General features: G+C 33.7%; 1 protein-coding gene across 1 annotated transcript; it reads right to left on the bottom strand.

The window, feature by feature from the left end:
• Positions 1 to 516: 516 nt before the first annotated feature.
• Positions 517 to 16,225, bottom strand: LOC128675936 (integral membrane protein DGCR2/IDD-like). The gene is made up of 3 exons (XM_053755756.1): positions 16,090 to 16,225; positions 5,164 to 5,312; positions 517 to 4,528 (listed from the first exon to the last, which is right to left on the bottom strand). The coding sequence occupies exons 1-3, from the start codon at positions 16,154 to 16,156 to the stop codon at positions 4,325 to 4,327; spliced, it is 420 nt and encodes a 139-aa protein (XP_053611731.1). The 5' UTR covers positions 16,157 to 16,225; the 3' UTR covers positions 517 to 4,324.
• Between the last annotated feature and the right edge of the window lie 8,522 nt (positions 16,226 to 24,747).

Below are 24,747 nucleotides of genomic sequence, written 5' to 3' on the forward strand. Positions count from 1 at the left end.
AAGTGATAAGACTTACCACTGTGTACCTTTAACTGACAAACAAGCAAACATTTCATATGATATAGGTATTAATTAGGTCTTAGTTAAAGGTTAAAAATCGTCAGCTAAGAAAATGTTGCTCTTCTAGGGTTCACTTATGCAGTTAGTTCCTGACTGGGTAGCAACTTTCTAACTAGTTGGAAAGTTAGTACTCTGTATTGGAACCTACAGTCCGGAACAGTTTATTTATTATCATTCAAAAAGACAATTACAAAAAACCATATAAATATACAGTTAAAACAAGGGGCTTTATATTCCTTACTTCACTATTAGTTCTTATCTCTGTACCACATGTGTATTTTGGAAATGGAAAATGCCCTTGTTGACTCAATTTCACTTTACATCCACTTGTACACTATTACCTGGGATAATCATGGAAAAACAGCTGACCTGTGTCCATCTTGATCTTCCAAATATTTAATTTTAATAATCCACCATTAGATAGGGAATGCAAATAATGCAGAAATAAAACAGAAATCAATGTGATCAATTTTATTTAAGCTAATAAATGATGTTTTTATGTAATTATTTTTTACACTATAAATATATTTACAAGACTACTCAGCTATTTATGATTTCATATGAGGATGGTAAACAAAGCAGGCTTAAACCTGATAAGAGTAAATAATTAGCCAATGAAAATGAGTTTATTGTTCATCATGTAATGTCAATAACATTACAATTAATTTTCAACAATTGGTCCAATTTCAAAGGCTTGTTTTTTTTAAATAAAAGGTAAAAAGTTAGGTTTAACATAGCTAATGTAATCAGTTTATAGTCACATTGTCTTAAATCTAAGCTTTAAAGCTGTCCATCTTAATTACATTGCAAAAAAATAACAACCAGCAAAATATCACATACCATTATTATTACATATTTTTTTAAATTGTGTGTTCAATTGATTGAAGGTGCAAGAAAGTTTTTTATATAATAAAGTTCAGTTTTTTATGAACGCTGACATATTGTTATTTACCTATTATAAATTACTTAAATTAGTTTTGCTTGTTATACAATATTTTAATAGCTTAAAAATTATTCATTTAACAAGAAAAAGAAAGAATTTTTTATACATAGTTTTATTCAGCTACAACAGCTATGTTTCCTTCAAATTAAGTATTTTTTCAATTGAATAAAATTCTACTATGTGGGTGGGTGTTGCTTCAACAAGCTTTCGCCTCAGTGTACCAGCTAAAATTATTTCGCCACAACGTGCGTCGCTTCGTCGCGGCGTCATTCGACACCACACATGCGGGATCCGATTATAATCAGCCATTTTAATGTGCTAACAAAGGTGTCAGATAATATTATTGACTTAAAAAAAAAGTTATTCATGTTAACTTTAAGTACCTAAGGACGTGAGGATTTGTCAGATCCAACCGGAAGTTAAGTTTGTCGGTGACAAATTTTATCCCGGGTTTAACTATCGGTTTAATTTATTAGTTTCCTGTATATCTAGATAAATCCAAACTATCAAACGAAAATATACAACGAAAACCACGATGAAATATAACAATCTATTTATATAGGTATCAAATGGAAATTAAATAGGTTCCGTAATAATGATGGCCTATAGCGGTTATGTTATGTATTCAAAATGGAGTTTATTTATTGTCATACTAGGAAATATGGGTGATTTTAGATACAATAAATTCGAAAAGAAAAAAGTAGTGGGAAAAGCTTATGATGTCTTCTGAATCCTCTTTCGAATATAGTTTGCTCTTATATATCGTATAGGCTCGTATATGATATTATGATATGCTCGAAGACCTGCCTCGATTGTTTATGAGCTCTATATATGTATAGTTTATTTTAGTTTAGTAATAATACTGTCGTCGCCGTTATTAGGTACTGGGTTTGCCAGCGTTTTTTAGATCAAATAACTGCATATTTTTGGATCAATAACCATAAATTTAATTAGACAGTAAATAATTCCATAAACATAGTAGGCTCCTATTTATATTCAACATTATTAGATACTTATATGTACATCCTTAAACAAAATATTGTGTTGAGCTTTTATTATTCGAGGGCGCCAGGGTATTTATTGCACACGAGCACTACATAAGGCTGTTGTATTGGGTATCCAAAATAGCTAATAATATACCTGCGAGATATTTTAGTATACAGTAGGGTTGGCAATCCTAGTTATTACCATCGCAATTTGAGATCCATTAGGTTCCATACTACGGTTTCCTAGGTCGACTGTAGGATTTTAGATTTAAGTATGGTAGGTACCTACTTTTATCTCTGTTAGGTAGGTATTACACAGATGATTATGATTAGATAATGATTACATAGGTAGGTACAAATGTTGATTTAAAGCTACAATTCGAAGTGATTTAACTACCTTAGAATACAGAAAACTACCTTAAATAAGTATGTCAATTTAGAAGAACTTTTAAGCTACTTACTTGCAGATCTGGTTTGCTAAGTTTATTATCCGTGCTTTAAAGCCTAAAATTGTGGTGAGGAAAGATTAATTTAATTGAACAAAGAAGTCTACTTATTATGGGATTAGTTGTGTTTATCGAAAGATTATATAGAAGTTCGACTTTAAAGAAGAAGTGAGCAGACCCGTGGTCAGGGTACGCAAGAAAGTAAATACAAGCACAATATATTTAAATATTTTCTCTAAGTACCTATTTATTTTCAGCCGTAGTTACATCAATATTTCAGTAGGTAAAGATGTTAGGTTACGCACCCCTTTCACCTCAGGGTAAAAACTAAGTTTACATTTAAATTCTAAAATTTGTTAGGCACATTATTAAATAAAAACATTATCAAATAAAACTCAAGGCATATAGGTACGAATGTGAAATGTCAAACAAAACATCTGTAATTAAAAGTTTTAGTCTGGTATTAAATTAATTTCGAATATTAGAATTTAGGGTAATGGTTTAAAAACTATATAGATACAATATAATAATAAATGTGTAAAATACAATAACTAGGTATATCGAGTTACAATAAAAATGTACATCTAAACGAAAAAAAAATAAATGAAAAACTATATAAAATGATGACAAACAATAAAGAATTATATGTTTGTTTTACTCAAAATTGGTCCATTATTGACTATTTCGTGTCTGTTCTGTTATCAATAAATTTTACATTTGGCGCCCAAATATCTTTAGATTATGGATAGAATGGATGGCACAGACTAAATTTACATACCTAAGTACATGTAGGATACATACATCCTTAGAAGTATCTAAGTATGTATTTACTTTCATCATTACGGCATTAAATATGAAACATTTGATACTAATTGTAACCTTAGATAATTTATTTGAATAGGTGGTACCTATCCGGGATAGGTATACTTAGTCTATCCCGTCTTTTATAAAATAAAATAACTTATTTTCTTACACAAGTGCAATCTTATTGCATTCAGAATCTTGGTCTAGGCTGTTGGACCCTCCTACTTCTAAATTCATTCCACACATTGGTATCAGATATATTAACTACTTAGTTATTTTTATATAAGTAGCTTTCAAGGTGTTTATTATTTAGATTTACCTAGCGGTATTAAAAAATAAAAAGTTATAGGTAAATTTAAGTAAAGTCAGGTCCGGATTTGGTGGATCCTGCTCTGGGTAAGCAACAATCATGGTGATATCATTTTTGTTTGCAAATTTTTTTAAAGACTTGACGTAAAAATATTTTCCTTTATTCAGGTAGTATTGTATTGAGAAGCCTGATCCTTCTTTACTCCAGACCTCTAAATCCTGCACTGAGTAGCACTACAATGTTGGAATATGCCTGTTATCATTGATTAGCAATTATTGCGTGGCAGAAGGCGAAGTTCAGAAAGGCGACATGAAGCGCATGTTGTTAGTGAATTTTATATTTAGACCCACCGATGTTTATACCATGTAGCCATTCGTAACCGTAGCAACGACATAGGTATAATTACTGGATTGAAAGAGGTAGGTATCGTGATCAAATAACTTATTCTAAGAAAGATTGAACATGCAGAACGCGACAACGGAGAAAGTAATCGAAGTCACATTTAAAAGTCTTGGCATGAAAACAATCTTCCTCATTCATGTGCACAACACAACTGACAGCTAGTTGCATGGAAGCATTTTGAAATTTAATGTCACACTATGATCATGCTCTCTGTGTCTTCCTTCTGAGCGTATTCCCAGTCGTCGGAACCCAGGGTCCGCTGCATACTTTGATAATAGAGAAAGAGTGATGCTATGTACGATTAAATTTAAAAATAGTTCTTGTACCAGGCATCAGGATTAAGATTCAGAATTGTCTAGTATTCAGTCGAGTCTCATACAAGTCTAGCGACGGCGACGGCCAGCAGGGAGATTCCTGCTTTCAGCTCGAGAGATGGCGTCACATGGTAGGCAGAGGAGTTCCCGGCCAGGATGAGGGCCCGGAGACGCTGCCGCTCCCGGTACCTCTGGTCCTCGCCAGGTGGGTCCAGACATTCGAACTCGCAACATCGCTCCCCGACTCGGAAATTTTTGCAGAACTGTGAAAATAGAGGGATTTTATGCTTCTTTAAAATATATGTACATATAAATGAGCGAAAGTGAACTTAAATAATTAAAAATTTAAACTTTGCTTTTGTTTTGACTATAATAATGAAACGATGCCCTTAAAACTTTGAATAGTTTGAAGCCTACATAGTTAAGTATTAATGACAAATTTAATTTAAAAAGCGACCTCTTTAAATTACCTTTAAATATTTTTTAAGAAAGGGCAAGCGCCATTGTTCCAAAGAAAATTTCTGTAATAATGTTGCAAATTGTATCCATGTTTGCATACTATTATGAGTCCCCAAATAGCGACCATCTACAGCAGACTATAACAGTGAATACGCTGTATCATCACATTAATTACTATGATTTAGCGGTTCACAAGGTAGGGTTTCAGCGATCGATCCAGGCACGTTAGTGTTAAATAATTATGGTAGCTTAAGTGGAGCATACTTTTGTTCTTAGCTTTGTCTTTTACGGTGTTTCTTGCTTTAAAGAATTGACCACCTCAAAAGTCAAAGCTTTTTAGGTCGAAGGTTGTAGCCATATGTAAGAACCAGCTGACCTTTGGTCTGACAAGCTTTAATTTTTAAGGTTAAATACTGCTGAAGAAGAAACGTATACTCACGTAAGGCGGGTCACAGTAGATGGCCTTGCACCACATAGGGTTGGAGTCGTAGCAGACACAGAGGGAGCACACACCTGGACCGGGCACGTACAGTAGCCCGTGCGGCACCGTCTTGCCTTCCCAGTCGGTGCATTCCTTTTCCGAGCACGCTGAAAAAAGTAAAAAACCATGTACAGTCCTTATTCCTTAGGAATACGGTTCAATAGTATATGACTGTGCTTTTGCAGCCGACCGTAAATTCAAGTTACCCCGCATGACACAATGCGGCAACTGTATTACATTAGTAAAATTTAAATTTGATACAAGTGCTTATGAAAATCTAAAGTTCATGTTTTTCATCCGTTGCGCTTGTTGAAGCAGTTGCAGTTATTTTTAGTTACGTATTTCATGTCTACTCCAATCTTACCATCAAAATATAGATGGCTATATCGAAAATAAAACATAACAGTTTTCTACTTTTATTCTAAGAATTCCCATAGCAATGAAAATTTATATCGAAGAAAACATCTATTAACCTAACTATAAACGGTTCACCTTGAATTTTAATGCAAAAAAAACAAAGACATACAAATTTATTTATTAGTCAAATTTTAACAAGCGTATTATGAAAGAAGACATGGCATCAATTTAGTTCATTCGGACCTATTTCCTAGCCAACACAAATATCTATTTTGAATAACAGAGTAGGTAGATAATAAAGATACTCAAGAAATGTAAACTTTTTGTGGCAACAGTTGCCTTCATGGATCAAAACAAAAAGCGTAATTTGCGGATTTACTGAAAAGGCTGAAAAACAAATGACCCAGTCTGGGTGCAGGTAATGACGGTCGCTTTGTTTACATTAACATACTACAATGTTTTAATTTGCATAATAAAGTAGGACACCCACTCTTCCGCCTTATGTTGACTCACACATTATATCAAAGCGACAGAATGAAGGCGGCTTTTTTGTATAATACTCGTAAAAGTATGCATGTAAGTAAATCTACAATAGTACCTAAGTATGTAATTAACTATCTTTTATCTATGGTAATTACGGTGATCTATGAATAGGGTTCAATGCCAAACCAGATTCTATATTAGAAGTCAATAAAAATATAATTGTTTTTCTTGTCATTTAAAGTTTGCGAATTCTCCTTTTGAAGAAAAAACATCTAAAAAAGTGAGATCGATTTTCATATTCAACAAACATTTCTGTATCTTATTCAGTAGTTATATATAGGTATTCCTTTACCCATATAAAAAATTCTAGGTCCGTGTTTTACCCACGCAAAAGAAGTTAAATCGTAAAATCCAGTGCCATTCATTGCAGGCTATCCTACCTGTAAAATACCACACAGAGACCAAGCCCTATTCAATAACAAACATTGCAAGCTTGTTTTTGCATTGTTTTTTTTGGTGTATGGATGTCAGTTATTGTTCAAGTTCACAATTTTCAGGGCTATTTCAAATTACAAGTTTCAAATTAGTGACGTTTGACTAATTAGTTAATTGTTTTCATATATCGTTATTACAATAATTTTAAGTATTGATTAAAAAGGACCATGTCTTTTGCCTAGCAATTCCTTTATAGGGACGTAGCCATGACATTAACGTAGCTATATATTAGTATTATGATTTAGTTCAATTTCCTTCATTTATACATATGATTTATTTAAGCTGGTATAGATATCGCGCTATTCAACGCTCTAGTTTATGTCAGAAAAAAGTAATTTATTCCACGTTTTTCTTCTGGTGTGGACCACTAGTTGTGTCATTAGGTTCTTTTCCATAGTTTTTTTTCCAAAATTCATATTATTTACAGGTTAGGGATAACACTTTAAACATATTTTTTACACGTTTAAGTCAGCTAACGAAAAGTGAGTAACTTGCTCTCTGTATTTTCATCTACTTTTATGATCTCTAATTTGTATGCTGAGGCTTTGTTCCTTCGCGAACGACAACTATATTTGGGTTTTTGACCGGTGTGGAGGTGGTTAGGGGTCCAGATCCAGAACCAGGTCACGTACACAATTGTGACAGTAATAGTATCGTAAGCTTACCCATGTGTATGCCTTTTATAAAATGTGTGTTGATTTCCTCGTGATGTTTTTCTTTAGCGGAGGAAAGAGACGATGTATGACAACTACTACACAGTATTTGTCATGCGATTAGTATTCGAACCTGCGATCAATCTGTTCTATATAATTGGCGGGTGGCATCTTATTCAGTGTACCTACTAACGATATAATGTAGATGATAGCATTACTTAATTTAAAACACCTAGCTTATTTTCCTTTTCGAACTTTGTGTTCCAAAACATGTAAATATCGTTTTGCATATACATTCTGTATTTTGATATTACATAATACAAATTATTTACTTTACGTAACATTTAAAATAATATGTTGTTAATATCGACCCGGTAAATGGCGTTGCCCGTATATCATATTTAATGGTTTTTGGCGAGCTCTCGATACGGTTGTTTTTATAAAATGTCACAGACGTGTAAATTATTCGATAAGCGTGAAATGTATTTTAAACCCGATGACTAGCTTTCCTATTCTATAAATTAGTTCACTCTTTCTAGATCTCGTTGGGGTAGTTATATAGCGAACGTTCTTGGGTTCAAATGGAAAAGAAAACACACTTTGAAAAAAAAATTCATCGAACTAGGTACAGTCGTCTGCAAAAGTCATACTTTTATGACTGGACTTTTGCAGCTGACCGTATATTTTGAAATATTCCAGCTCCATGTTACGAAAAAAGAGTTAAAGGGCGACTGTAAATATTTTCTTTAAAAAAAGAAAAGGTTAAAAGGCTACCCACTCACGCGTGGCATTAAATTTTCTCAAAGCAGTACAAACGAGTTATCAAATATTTCCTTTATCATAATTGGCTACCCAATCCTAAACTATTTAATAATTCAAAATGTTAAGTTAGACCTCGGGGTTCGCGATTCAATTTAGTGGGGAAAGCAGGTGAGACCCCGGGGACATTAAGTTTTCTCTCTGCGGCGATGATTGAAGCCTACGGTTTCAAAGGCTGCGGGCTACTATATACTCGTTCTGTATGTGCACCCTACATAGACATCTATGCCGCGGAAATAGTGGCGAATTTGCAATGAATATGGATAGGTTGATGTGCTGTCGACTGTACTGTGGCTTTTTACATGTTTAATTTCGATTTATTTCTGTTGGAGGCGTGTTTTAAACCAAAAATGCTTCCTCAGTATTCCACGATATCCATATGACTAACCACAATATTTAGAATGTATAACAGTTAAAAATAGACCAAATATTTAAAATAGACTAAACAAGACAGTAGAGCGATCGTTCCGAATAAAAATTTATTACAAATACTAACGATTGTCCTGTGTCTATAATTATTTTTGACAATCTCAAATTTCAATTATCCGTATCTAAGTATCCGTATATATGATAGAGAGTTGAAAATAGATTTTTTAAATATGAAATGTGTGTGTGTGAAAATATCATTGTAAAGGGTCAAAAGACATAGTCGCCGCCGTGGTCTGTGTCGCAGGGATACCTGAATAAATAATAAAATACCGCACATATACTTTATTGACCGTACCTTGTTGTCGTTCTGTCAATTTATTTATTGTGGACACCCGGCATCCATATCATTCGGTGGGAATCTAACAGGTGGCGCTAAGTTCCGATGAACAATAACATGCATGTGTGCATTGTAGGCTAATGCTATCTCATAAATTATAGCCCAGATATATTATTTAGAATTTTCTTATTTATTCTTGGAAGAAAACTTAAATAAGTATGTACGTTTTTCAGATTCATTCCTAAACATGTACTGTAAGACAATTCTTTATGCATTTTTTTTTTCATTTTTGTTAATCTGTGTAATGACGGCTTCGTTATACATTGCGGTAAATAAAACCACTCATACTAACTACGTAATGTTCACGCATTCGCGTCGGCATGTGTCTACTGTGTGTGTCAGCTGGCATAAAGAACAGTGGTGGGACATGTGTCAGCTGGCATAGAGAACAGTGGTTACTGACTACAAAAACTATTATTTTGCCGTAGCGGTTGCTACGAGAGGTCTACGAAGCGCCTTTATCTTGTGTAGCTGATGCTACGAGTCTATGAAGTGGTAGAGATTTAATTCTTTGAGAGAGCGACTAAGCGTCTCCATTTACGTATTGTGGAATGGAGTCTTAAATATTTAAATTTAAAATAGTAAATAATCTTTGTTTATGTAGCAAGAATATGTATTTACGTTTTTAATATAAAAAACAGGTTCATAGTAATATATATATTTTTAAGGCAAGATAAACAAGATATTTCTGACGACTACGTTTGTGACAAATGCTTGTGACAAAAAGGTATATTTAATTTGATTCCGAACGTAATCCAATTTTACATAGTAAATGCTCTCACCTTTTTAAATTAGTGCTTAGCCTACGACATAACGGCGCAGAAGGTTTGTTTGCATCCCAGGGTGAGGGCTACGTTAGGACTTAATTAAACTTTTACGTTCAGATCCTACCTTCTCCGGGCTCTACGGAAATAGCTGCAATGTTACCTCGCTAGAGTGTTTTGACATTGGCAATGGAAAGTCTTCCGAAGCATGACTACTCATTTAAATAACTCTTCATAGTCATATTTCCTCGTTTCTTCTTAGAATGCTAACGTTTTACTGACAAGGGTCGTTTATTGCGTTTGCGTTGTTTGTTTCGTGTTCAAGGATCATGGGACACGTTAATTCTTCATTCCATTACTACATCTTACAATTAAAATAACGATGTTTTTTCAGTGATATCAAAGATGGTGCACTGTTTTTAATTTAGCAATTCAAGAAATCACTGACTGACCAATCATGTCAAATAAAGAATAAATATTTTTTAAATATTCCCTGCCAGTGACCAAGAATAATTAAATAAATAATGCGATAATTTATGATTAGAGCGTCGATGATTCGAGATTTAAATGTGGTGTTGATATTTTGTAATTCATAAGAAACAACACATGAATGTGTTATGAGAATGAGAAGGATATAAGTTGTAGCCATGAAGATAGTAAAACAAATATAATATGAAAACTTTATGTTTATTATACTGTATTAAACTTTAAACCGAGTAATTACATACACCAAGTATTGAGTATATATTATAAAATAACGTGACCCGGTTGGTCATGTTAGTTGATAATAGTATCTGGTTCGAAGGTTGCGTGTGAAAATGTCATGGTTAAAATATTTTTTAGAGGGCATTTCCTCTTGCATATTTCCAACTGGCTTTTGCTGAATCGACTCAGGTTAAATGTTTTAGCAAAGCTATTGACATTCTTTATTTTGTAGTTAACAGATTCTATTTTTAACTAAGGTCATGAAGTATTACAATTCAGTCTCTGTAATACTATCTAGTCACGAAAAAACAATAGGAAAAGGTATGTTTAAAACAAATAAATTTATTTGGTTAATATTGTTAGTTTGTATGTTTTTATGATTGGTTAGCGTTTGTATCGTATTTTGTATCTGTCAAACGTAGTATCTTAATTATTTAAATCAAAAAAGTACTGAAAGAAATGATTTCTAGACATGCGGCAGCGCACTCAGCCAAGTTAGTTTCAATTAAAGAAAATGTAATTAAATTGAAACTAATTAGTTAAAAAAAACGGTAGCGTTTGTTAGTTTGATATGATATCCACAATGTAAATGTAAGCCCTACCAAAATACATGTAAAATAAAAGGTTTATTCAGTCATAATAAATACTCACACAATTTTAAGCGAAGCTTTGAGAACTCAATTAAATTAACACTTTCAGTTTTATTAGCATGTTGAAATGACTGAGTGAGAGAGAGAGAAAGCGAAGTATTTATACAACGCGAGTCGATAGTTATAAAGTTGTTAATTTTAATTAAATTCTAAATCCACTTAACAATCGTAAAGTGACAACTTAAGAGGCCATTCCACTTCACTCCACTCGGATTCATGAGGCTGTAAGAGCATCGATTTTTTTCAGCAACTCAGCTTCTGTAATGTTTCGTGAAGTGCCATAAATCTCTCTGCAAGGTTCTGTTGTGTGGAATTGTGTGGAATTGCATACTAGACAGATATTAATTGTTGAATTTCACAATTTCATCATATGTGTCATGTCGCAAGAGGTATATATTTCTTGTGTCTTATGGAAAACAAAAGAAATTAGGGAAACCTAAAGAGATCGATGTAGCGGTAAGTCCGCCATGTTCTTTTAACGTTATTATTTCTTTTGGCAATGAACAAATATTTGTACTGTATTGCGTGAAGAAAAAATATGTAAAATAAAAATATATATTTAACGTAATTAGGAAAATTTGTAGTCGAAAATACATGTTACTACGCAAAATGGAGATATTACCTACAAAGGGTTCCAAGAAATTGGAGCCGCAGTCATCGATCAAAATCACAATTAATTTTTACTCAGTTCTGGAGCGCTAAGTAAAGATCGCAGATCGAGAACGACTTAACACCAAGATTGATCACCACACCTTAACTTAATTATATTTTACTTGCTTCGCTTTGGGGCCCTAAAATAGAAGATTTCAGGATAATAAGTACTATCGTGCTATTTCAAGTACATATTCAACATTATCCATTTCAAGAAAAGTCGAAAGATTATGCGTGATCTAGATATCGATCGATATACAAAGGTATGTTTTAATAAACATACCTATGTATGTTTGTTAAAACATACGTCAAAACTGAGATGCAAACTTTTCACTGTTATGTAGTGGTAAGTGTATTTAAATATGATTATCAAAATGAAATAATTTTTACTATACATATGTAACAAGAAGTTTATTTAATGTTCTAGAGCTAGAGTATTGAATTATAATTCATAACATCGTCCAGAAATAAGGTTACAGTTGCCTCATGGTTACTATGTAACTGTGTAAACAAAGTACAACGTTTAATCCAATACAGTACTAATTAAATTTACTGGAAATAGGCTGTCTATACTTTTCTAGAATAGGGTATCTATAAATAACCCTTTAAGGGTAAGTTAAATCGTGGAGAAATTGACAAATAAATGACTAAAGATATAAGCGATGAAAGAATTGTGTCGTTATTGAGTTGTTTAGACTTGATCTTAACAAAATAATGTTCTGTATGAGAGTTGCTCAATAGCAAACAAGATAGCATAACTTAATCTAAGAAATTGAGGGGATCAGGTGAGTGGATCTCCTAAACAAACACGTAAGAGATCAGACGTTTTAGTAAAATTATGTAAAGATTCTTGGGAAAGTACGGGGCTAAGGTTAAGCTACCATAAAATTGAAAAAAATAATACAATTAAAAAAAAAACTTTTTGTTAAATTTATGAGTACATATTTTTTCCATCAAATATAAAAGTTTTTATGCTTTATTATCACTTGACATTGAAGTAGGTATCGGAATTGTCACCTTTAAGATCGAACTATTTTCACAACATTACTATTCTAGTCTTGAGTTTCAGGATGTCAATTAACTTGAAGTTGGCTAAGAATACTTCGCTTTAGGCACGTTCGCTCGGTCTAGAGGAAGCGCTATGTTTGTAAAGTGTGCTTGCTATTAGCTCTGTTAATTTCCATGTTAATGCGAACAACTTTTAGAGTACGTTATAGATAAATGTAAATAAAAAGAGATACACTAGAAAAAAATAAAAAGTTGGAACACATAAGACAGGGTTACTTATATATATAAATAAAATTAATACCTGAAATCCACTATTCAAAATTCACAAGCGCGAAAATACCGAGACACACGTATTGACTAAAACCATTCAATCAATGCAAAGTCGGAATTGCTGGGTATTATGTAAATGTATGGATCGCTTTCAATTGGTTCTGAATAATTGAAGATGTTGATTTCTGGCCCATTAGAGATTCATTGGATTGAATTGACAAAACACAGAAAAACACTATTAGATATACCTTAAAATCGGAATCTTCTCAGCTGTGTGTATGTAGGTATATGGTACATCTTTTCTTTCTTTAGTTTGCTGACAATTATTATCTCATTTTTCCACTGAATGAAAAATATTAATAAATATCATCGGAAGTAAAAGTCACAAATTGTCTGCCGTTATTTCACTTCAACTGGCTCATTCAAAAAACTGTTTTCTATAAGGAGAGGACGTGCCGCCATACAACTATAAAAAATAAGTAATTTAAGACACATCGAATATTTCATGTGAGTACCGTCATATATATTTCTTTTATCTATGGTTCCATCATTTATCTATCATAGCTACACAAAAACTATTTTCCTTCCGCGATTTTCCTACCACCCTATGGAATAAACAGATTGCTAGAGGATATAAAAGGAATATCGCCGCCATTTGTTTACGTAATATCCAAGGACACAAACAAAAGAGAGGTTGGTTGCCCCGATTATATGCAATATTGAAAACAGAGGATTCGTGGCGTATTGTTGGGGCTATTTGTCCGGGGCTCAACGTGGCGTGTTGACAGCATCATGTGCGTGCGTTACGTATGAGTGGTTTTGTTGCAGAATTTCAAAAGAGGTATCACAGACTGTTTTTTGAATGCCAACAACCTGCACACAAAAATGCCATATTAAAAACAACGTTAGGATTTATGACGTATTGTCGGGGTTATTTATCCGGAGAACACCGTGACGTATTGACAATATCAAGGGTGTGTGTTTCGTTACGTTTAAGTCGTTACGTGTGGCCCCATTGATCAATCAGTATCCGTTGTTTTGACGTTCGTCGATGGACAATGCAGAAATTGTATAGTTTCGACGTAAGTCAACGTCAAAACCTATGGAAAACAACGGAACATAATGGACCGGCACGATGCAGCGTTGTTAAAGGCTTTGTCATAGAAGTTAAAAAAGGCACAAGGACTTTGATTGTTTTTGACTGTGCATAAAACACGCATATCCTAGTAATATTATAAATGCGTAAGCATGTTTGTATGTTTGTTACCTTTTCTCGTATTATTTTCTCAATCAATCTTCTTAAAAAAAATATCTTCTTAAAATTTGCCAAAACATTCGAAATCCTGTCAGTTGGTGAAGGTCAGAGTGGAAGCGGGTGCGAAGCCCCGGAGCTCAGCAAGTAGAATATAAATGATTAATTTTACATAGGAAGTAAATATGATATGGGTATTATTCAAAACAAAGAGAGGTGTCGGGGCAATTTGTCCGGGGCAGGCCGGGACGTGTTGACAGCATCATGTGTGAGTTATGAGCGGTTTGGTGGTAGTTACCTAGGAGACCTTTGTCTCATTATATATATACCTCTTAGCGTGATGGGCAAATAATAATTCAAGACAAAGACTGGGTTACCTACTAGAAGAAATTTTCGGATATATAAGCCAGGGGACTGTGACTGTTGAATAGTTTGGCACCGAGTTTTGCTTAGTGTTTATATCAGTTACTAGATATTGTCCGCTAGTCCGTCCGTGGTAATAAGCAGCTTATGTCACTCTTTAGAACAACTATCACACACTTCTCAAAACACAAAAATCCGTTGCTCCATTTTGGCGTGAAAGAAGGACAAATAAACAAATACACTTTCATATTTATGATATTATTATATGGATGGATGAGAAGACTATGCAAATGTTTAAACATTTTTGAGATGCACAGATAAATAAAAACGTGATGATTAGAGAAAGGAGTTTGTTTTAATTCAGAAGAGGACTGGTGGGAAAATTATGGTGGTTTAAAATAAATGATCAGTTCAAAAATCATTTCGAAAATGTGATAGGTCTAGTGACGTCATCAATTACTTATTGCCGTTCACACGATTATTGTGTGTGCCGTATCATATTGTAGACTTGTTAATTATCTTTGTTCCGTGAAGTTGAGATCGATTAGGTTTTATGTATGAGGGTTCTTGAGAACGTAAAGAAGTGGCGAAAATGGTGTTATAGTATCGAGTAAATAAATACTCAGTTAATTTAGTCAAATCGTGAGCTCACAACTATTGTTTAGTTTATAGGAATAACACCGCCTGTGATCAAATGGTTAAGCTCGATAAACTATTACATGCATTCACTATTTGACCACACCATTATTAAAAGAACCAGCCAGAACATATAGAAAAATAATATTTTTTAAGTGATAGAAACGTAAATCAAGTTTACATTTGCAAAATATATTATTTTAACTTTAACAAAAACCAACATCGAACTTCGTAACTGATTCAAAATATTTTAGCTTTCATGATTTGATTCACGCAAATTTTATTAAAATGACTTCGTAAATAAAAACTTGAAAAAAAAAACATTTTTCTGAGTCACGCAAGGGTGTTTAATGTACGCGGTGGATGGTAAGTACAGCGTGTCGATATATTAACTAGTTTCCACTTTACTATGTACATATAAAGACAATAAATTATACCTATTTGTAATTAACAGGTATTGTATCTTCATAATCTACTCCATGAACCAAAGTAGAATTACTAAATAGTAATGAAAGACATGTTTTAAATTAAAATTATAAATAAAATCACATAATGTTGTGCAGAGAATTAAATACGAATAGAGATTGAGAAGTTAAACAGCTAATAAAATCGCAACCCTAATCATAATAGTTTAATGTTTAGTATTCATTAACAGAGTCCTGTTTGAGTCCCAGTTATCTCATAATATCATTACTTAGCCGCAGACACCCGCTGCTGTAATTCAATATTACGGTTCAGCGCCAGCGAAGCTTGCATTTCCTATCTCCCTTTTAAAAGTTTAACCGAACCAAGGTATTTATTATGCAGATACTGCATCCTAATTTACATAACAAAGCGAATTAATAAAAAATATAAAAAAGTGTGTTAAAAATTTAATTTAAGTATCTACGTAATAACGAAACGTAATATCAAAGACGTTTCGGATAAAAACTAAAGTCATTCTGGAACCGGCTGAAAATGATAAATTTTAAAAAGTATTCGTTCCAATTTCAAAATTTGAATTGGGACTCACCAACGAGCGTGGCGAGTAGTGCAACCGCGGCGGCGAGCGCGGCAGGTAGGCCTGGAGTGCCAAGCATGACTGCCGCGTCCACGCCGGCCGCAGCGGAGGCCCGCCCCGCGCCCCCGAATGCGGCAACTGCGCTCACATGCTATCTTTTCCACTTTCTATTGGTATGAGAAAAACTTTTATTTTCCTTACACTATCGATGTATTTTCCCATAATAATAAATCAACAAAGAATATTATAGGATCAGATGCAGACTTGATCAATGGTTTTCGTAGAGCTCTACGAGCTCGTAGCAGATTACAGAAATCGTAGCAGGACGAGTAAACTGTTCACTGCTACGACAAATCCGTAGAGGCTCTAAGTCGTAGACAGTTCTTAGCCGATGCGATTCTTCAATGTTATCTTACAGAAGACTATATTAGTCAATAGCGGTGAATTTGCAACGATTTTTGATAGCTTGATGTGCTGTTGGCTTTTACAATAGGTATACATTGCATTGATTTACAAGTACATTTGATTTCTTTTATGTGTCCTAACGATCTGACGACTAGGTATGCGCCGAAGACCGTGCGAAGTGAATGAGACGGAATAAGAAAGTGGACACTGGGCTCCAACGCTTAATGGCGAAGGAAGAAACTGTGAACAATAAGCTTATATGAGAAAGAGAGATCTGATTTATTCTCCTAATAATATTGTATAAGCCAACGCTCGCCTCATGCCGTCGTTATGCCTAGGTACGGTCTTGCAGACATAAACATCTGGTACAACACACACGGAATATATGGTATTCTGTTTGAGCATTGCGGATTAACAAATCAAGTTTAGTGTTAGGCCTCTCTATATGCTAAACGAGATTACTAAGATAGCATGCAATTTCAATTATTGTGTGATATGTTGTAGTTTACATTATTAATTGAATTATAAAAAATTGACACAGAAAACCAAAATAGTACTTACAAAATTACAAAAAATTATAATTTTGGCAGTATATTAGTATATCTCTCTCTGATTTAAGCGGTTTTCATACAGTCTTTAGATTATGAATAAAAATCATTATACTTAGTTAACGAGCTAAATGGTATCTTTTTTATGAACCAAATATGAGAGAAAATGTGAACTACGAGAGTTTGACATACGCATTATATCATAGATTCTTCCGGGCATTTTATACATGATAAACAAAATGTTATGCACGTCTGTCATAAATGTAAACACTTAAGGTTAAGTTATCAATATGTAAAATGTGATTGTATTGTATTTATGTTATTGATGTGCCTAAATAAATAAATAAAATAACTTCTAAAAGTATTCAGGGCATATGAGAGAAAATGACAGCACTTATTTCATACAAGAAAAGTTTTCCTTTGGGTCGGGAAGTATATGGATAGACTAACTTTTACGACTGCTGGTGTCCATGGGGATATCGGGACTTTGAAATATACATAAATATTTGAAAGAAAATACGAGTTCTAGTCCTAGGTACTAATTTCAGAGATTAGCGCGTTCCAACTAATATCATGTCACACATATCACATTGTTCAATTTTATGATATATTTTTCACTTATTATACATATAATATATTTACAACACTAATAAAACAAGAAAAAGGAATAAATATTAAAACTAAAATATAAATCATAAGTTTACAAATTAAATGTTTTGCCCAGCGCTTCTGATTGAGGCAGGGTTCCGAGAATGCTGACAGCATTTCCTCGCTATACGAGTATACTTACTTAGCAAGACTTACTTAGCAAGGAAGCTGCCACATGCTGTCATTATACAAGTAGCTACTTATACAATCTCCATTCATTTAGAACCTAAGTCATATTTAAGAAATCCATCTACATTTTCTGCGCATCTAGATTTCATTTCCAGTATTTTCACCTACTATGCTTAAAACATTTCAGTTAAGATTTTCAGTAAAATGATTGTGCAACGGGTACAGTGCGCCTCGCGCGCTCACTGCTCCTGCGAGAAACTCTTCAATCTTTGTCACTATGATCCAGCGAATACTGATTGAGTGTTTTAGTTTATTTAGTTAATAAAATCTTTGTCTTTGAAAATATTTTGAGCATCTACGGTGAGTGTTGGCGTAATGTTTGTTTCACTCTGTAAATATCTTCAAATGTTAGTGTGTTAGAAATGTTAGTTGTAAAAATAGATCGCATTCATATTTTATTTTGTGTCACTTTTATTTATAGGATAAGATGTATTTTTATAATACTGCCGTTTATAAAATCTACTACTCGTATTTATGATGACTTGTTAGTAATCTTGTAACTCTTTAATTTATGGATTTCCTGTTTCATTTATTTACCTACCTTTTTTCAGTTTAATTATTTATCAGTTTAAGTCATTTGAGGTGTGACATGTAAGTCCTACTAATATTAGAAATGCGAAGTGAGGATGTATGTGTGTATGTTTGTTATTATTTCACGCAAAATCTACTGGATGGATTGTTATGAAATTTGGTACACGGGTACATTATAACCTGGAATAACACATAGGGTACTATTTATCCTGAAATTTCCATGAGAACGAAGCTCTGCGACGCAGCTAGTAGCAAATGTACATTCTTAAATAAATAAGCTGATGACAAAAACACAAGCATGACTCATTTTCTTCTTTTTTATATGACGCTCAAACTTCCGCAATATTAGCATCAGTATATAAAATTAAAATAGTATGTAACGTTATAAATACGCTAGTCATAAACAACTCAGTTTATTGTTATCCAGAGCCAAACCACCACATAAAATACATTGGTACAAAAATAGTTCTATAGGTGTAGTGTATTCGTGTGAAAAATAGATAGCACAAAATTTGCGATTTTCCACACAAGATTACCGTAGCACCGTAGTACCGTAAAATGTTGTGCTTTTAAAATAATACGTTTAATTATTTACGTATGTACATTTTTACAACCACTGTTGTGTTTTATTAGATTTGTAAGTCAAATAACTGTTTTAAATTCACTCGAACGAATACATAAACAAAACGATTTATTGATAAAATGTCAGTAAAATTACATAATTATAGGAAAAAATTAATAATATTTCAGTTTTTCTGAAGGTCGACTGGTAAATGTTTTAGCAGTAAATCCGTCATTTGTACTATCTTAGTACTTAAATGAAGTTTGAATAAATAAATAAATAATAGATTAAAAGAAAACATTCCTACCAACAAATCATTTAACGATCTCTATGAATTCTTAAAAAGCTGGCTTTCGTTTGTCAAGTCCGAGTGATTACAGTATTCAAAGTGGAATAAAGAGCGAAGTGTGTCGCTAAACGGCATGAAAACCAATTCACAGTTCAACTTCATCCTCGCTCGCTGCAACTTTAGATATAAGTTGCGCTTACTTGTCACATTAGAACGGTTTACATGGAAATGTGCTAAACGAAGACTATAAAATAGACGATGGACAAGCGTCGAATAGAGATTCTAAAATTACCGGCTGTATCCGGTTAATCTAACACTAAATGGCAGATTGGACCGGCCACGTGATGAGGGACAATATCAGTTTCATCTCATGTATTTCGTTCATATGTATTTTTTTTTTGTATGAGCGAAATGGAAGACATTATACAAACAGGGTCTATAGATTTATCTGTCTATGTAAACAAAGTGTTTAATACTACCTACGCGTACGTTGATACGAGTGGCTTTTACGGGCAATAGTGACTAGGGTAAGAAGACCCTTCTGATGGTGAACATTTCTTGGGAAAAGGTGTCAAGCCTCAGTGGATGTGTCAAATCGTGTTAGATGAGCTTTTAGGAAAGATTCCATCCATACAGTACAACCTTCGATGAAATTGTTGTGACAATGTTGTATCTCATGATTGCCTTTAGGGTTAAACAAGATTATAAACTCAGTCTTTCGTTGAAAATAAACATGGTTTGGTAGTTAAATATATATTTTTTTTTCAACTCGATTTAGGACTTCTTTCACCGCTTGCTGATAAAATATCGGATAGCCTGTTTCCCAAGTGTTGCATAGGGCTAGCTGGCCAATCAAATCAGGCAGGATCTATCTAGCGGTTAGTTTTATCTGTCCGATTATAATATGATATTTTATCAGAAAGTGGTGTATCAGGTCAAAATCAACGTCAAATATGACGGTGCAACTCACCCTTAGAATCAAATTCAAGCTGGTGCTTCCATCTCGGTGCACAGCAAAAAGCAATTCTATTCCATTCATTGTGACATTTCTCCAAATAGGTAATCTATGTAACTTGCGCTTCTAATTATTATTTTCACGCTGTTAGTTATTCGTTCATTCATGCTTTATCAATATTATTTTAACATAGGTATTATTCTATCGTAGGCTTAATTAAGTATGAAAGTTTGGATGTTTTTTATACTCAACTAGCGGCCCGTCCCGGCTTCGCTCGGGTAAAAGCGTAATAAATTATACACCTAAACCTCCCTTAGGAACCACACTTATTTTGGTGAAAATCGCATAAAAATCCGTGCCGTGGTTTTTGAATTTTTCGCGAACAGACAGACAGGCAGACGCGGCAAAGGACTTTGATTTATAATATGTAAAGATATTGCAAAATGTATTAAGCGGATTTCGATGAAATTTCAGCGTAGAATATATAATAGTAGACAGAGCAGCAGTTACCTGCATGGCCTTTTCCCTTGATCAACTTTTACAATATGTTACTATAATATGACCTGGAATGACACATACCGAGGGAAATTTCATCCCGAAATTCCTGCGGAACGTAAATAATGAAAGGAAAAAGCTTCGGACATTATAAGTACCACTTACTACAATTAGGTACGTACAACTAAAATAGGCATTTATCGGTAACGCTGACAAGTTTTAGTTTAGGCGGTTGCATGTATGTATTAACCACGTCGAAAATAGATGCCTTGACCTAGTTACGGGAGACGGCTCGGCGCCGTCATGCTGGCAACACCAGCTATGTGGAGCAGGAGAGTCCGGCCAACTCATATAGGACTTTCCTTTCTGTACTTCCACTGTTTCTTTGTGATCGAAGTACGAGTATTCGAGTAAAAATTTCGATCAATAATGTAGGGTCATTCTATTAATAATATTTTGTCAAACAGGCAGGCATGTAGTCCATCTGATAAAAAAAGGTCACCGTAGTACATAGGAGGAAAATAATTATAGGGGTCTTCATGGGACTAATAGAAGCCAAAATATTTGTTTTTTAGAAATTTTGTATGTTGCATCACGTAAAAACTGCTACTGCTATTGGATAGGATTTGATTTAGTTTTCACAGTTGTATATAGAATAGTCTAACTTTAAATCTGGAATAGGTTTTATCGCGATACTTAGAACTCGAGATATTGACAATAATAAGTTATTAGCGGACGCTTGAGATTACGCGGGAAAAAGCTAATAAATAATAATCTTAGAGCATTTTTTAAGAGAGTCAATAGGTAATTTAATATCTACTGTAGTTCGAGCTAACTAAACAGTACACTCTAAAAAAATATATTGTGTAAAAATAAATACCTCCAGGGGTAGATAACCCAGAGCAGAGTGTCGGGTTACAAGATAGATCGGATTTCAAATCTCCCCTTGTGGAAAACCACTAATAACACGATGTATAGCACATCCTATCTAATGCTTATATCTTACAAGATCTAACTATAGGTATTTATTAGTGGAATCTTACTACTCTATTTTTAAGGCAGATAACTTCAGCTGATTGAGTTAAAATTTGGAATTCACGTTTAGTTTGGATTACAATGGGTGATAACAATCAAAAATTAATATTTTTATCTTATCAAGCGAAATAGATTTACGAGTATATTTACATTAGAAATCATCGAGATTTTGTTTGTGCGCTGTATAGGGCATTCAATATTTTAGACGGTAAATGATTAATAATCACTATTTCATTACCCTCAGTCGCTTCGTACGATATTCCCGGGCGGTCGTGGAGTGGTTCTATTCTAGTATAGAAACCACAAGCTCCATACATATGATAACTTTCTCTTATCTATATATTTTTAGCAGACATATACCAGACTGAGAAAAATAACATATCTCTTGAACATAGCAGCCAAAATAAGTGATGTGGGTCGTGACGTGAAACTTGAGTCAAGCCAAGTAAGTATTCGATGGGCTTTAAACACATAACGTCTATATATTTTGTATGATATTGTCAAAATTATTATAATTGAGATTGAGATTTATATTTAAATGAGAATATCTACTAACCTCGGTACATATACAGTATCCCGTCTTATCCTTTACGGGGTAGACAGAGCCAACAGTTACAAAACTGTAAAGCCACGTTATCTGTAGGGATGAGTTACAGGGGTGAGATTATTGGTGGAATTGAGAACGCTGCATAGCCTATGTGAAGGATCTCTAATTTATACTGCACTACCTGCGCCCCTGAACTTGGCTCCCGTGAAAATCTCGAGATAAAAAGTAAGGTACCTATATGTTATTCCAGGTCATATATTCTACCCGTGTACCAAATTTCATAATAATCCGTATTTCCAATTTTGCGTGAAAGAGTAACAAACATACACACATATATCCTCACAAGCTTTCGCATTTACAATAGTAGGCTTCCCTCGATTCAGGTACTTTTCCAGTCTGCGCATTTGATTTTTAGTTTATTTGGCACACATCTGTGTTCTAATTTTATTTTCTTGAAATAGTTATTTATTAAAAACTAGCTGTTGCTCCTGGCTCCGCCCGTGGCATAATGTAGCTTCCACCTTTCCAACTATGTACACAAAAAATCACATTGATTGATCAATCCATTTTGATTTGAAAAAGGCAAAGAAACAATCAAAATTTCACATTTACGGATATAACTGCCTGTCCCGATTTCGCTCAGGTAAAACTATGATAAATTATACACCAAATTTTCCTCGGGAATCACACTATGTATTTAAAAAAACTCGCATCAAAATTCGTTGCGTAGTTTTAACGATCTAAAGGTATATTCATAGTGACAGACAGACAGCGGGAAGCACTATATAGTTAGTACAACTTTGTTTGTACTAACTATATAGTGGAGAGAAGAATACATTAAATATATGGAGGACATTATTATGAAAAGACAGGAAAATGAAAAAAATCCCTATATTTATTTAATTATCAGTTAGAAGAACTTACATTATATATTTGTTATATAGTGACAGATAAGATAACTACGTCTTACTTAACTGATAAGTACACATACGTAAATAGCTAATCTGACCATAAAGAAGACAAAGCCTACCTTACCACGGTGCTATAAAACATTTTCCGATTGTCAAAATCCTTATTTTAAAAAAATGCATTGATTACCGCGCGGGGCCCTTCCAAATCGAGTAACTTTCTGTTGTCGTTATTTTAAATTATTTTTCATTTAAATAAGTATTTCATGACACTTGTTGTCGAAAAAGCCCTCAAATAAGAAAAAAATATCAAGTTTTCTTTCTAAAATGTCATTTTTGACACATGCTTCACATAGATCTTGTTGCATTTAATACGTGATAAAAAAATCGTGTCCGTGCAATAAGCCGTTTAGTAATTCCCTCATTGGGATCCGATCCTGGATGCACCATTAGATCGTGCTTATCATAATAATACATAGTCATGGAAACCAAAGTGACGAGAAAAATGTAAACTCTGTTGGACAAGCGGCAGTAGGTGATTTTATTAGTTTCACCTGTCCCGATGTTGGTCTGTAAAAAAAAAACAGAACTGAAACTGAACAAAAACTTGTAAAATATATACTTTTTCTCTATAAATGACAACCCTAATCAATACAATAAGCTCGATGATATACGTAGAGGTATTGAATTGACACTGCCGAGCGCCTCCAGCCATAAAACTAAAATTACAGTAATTGATCGATCAACGCCATATCCGCTTTAAAAAGGGTGCGCAGGAACGAATTACTCAACGGCCAGACAATTAAATATCATGATTTATTTTTTTTTCGCCAGATATTTGCACAAAACCCAATACTCGATTACTTAGGCAGGGGTTTGTTAATCAGGGATTTAATTGTTTGTCTCTGGGTGAAGCTCTATACAAAATTTGCAATTACGAGCGACTACACAATAACAACATCAGTCAGGATTAAGAAGGATTAACCGTTTAATAACTTGAAAACCAGTCCCAAGGTTGAGTGGTGAACGATAGAACAAAAGGGCCTGTAAAGTAGCCTGTCTTGTTAAGTATTACGTAAAAAGTTTAGTTCGTGAAATGTGTGAAGAAAACAAGTACTATATATAGTATATTTATAAACTTACTTTTTATAAATTGAGGATAATTAGGTAGTTATACGGAGGAGATTTGATAAAACTTCGAAAACAAATATGTTGCTTGGATTAAAACCCGTCTACTTTTTTAAAAAAGTGGCCAAAAATCGAAAACCATGCTGAAAAGGTTATCTCAAAATTTTATGCGTTTGGAAAAACAAAACATTCTTTATCGCGGTGTTATGAAATTAGCTTTCTTCATGAGCTTGATTATGTCTAATGGACAGTGGCCCGCGGCGTGTCTCTTGTAGATAAACGTTGTAGGGACATAAACTTCAGTATCATTTTTATAGCCCTGTTTAGGATTGCGATAATATTCCTTGTTAGGGTTGGAATATTGCTTACTATGTATTTTCTCACTATTTATTAAAAGTTCATTTATCTTGAAAAAGGCACGGGTATTATT

This window comes from Plodia interpunctella, chromosome 15 (assembly GCF_027563975.2).
Source record: "Plodia interpunctella isolate USDA-ARS_2022_Savannah chromosome 15, ilPloInte3.2, whole genome shotgun sequence".
Taxonomy (NCBI): Eukaryota; Metazoa; Arthropoda; class Insecta; order Lepidoptera; family Pyralidae; genus Plodia; species Plodia interpunctella.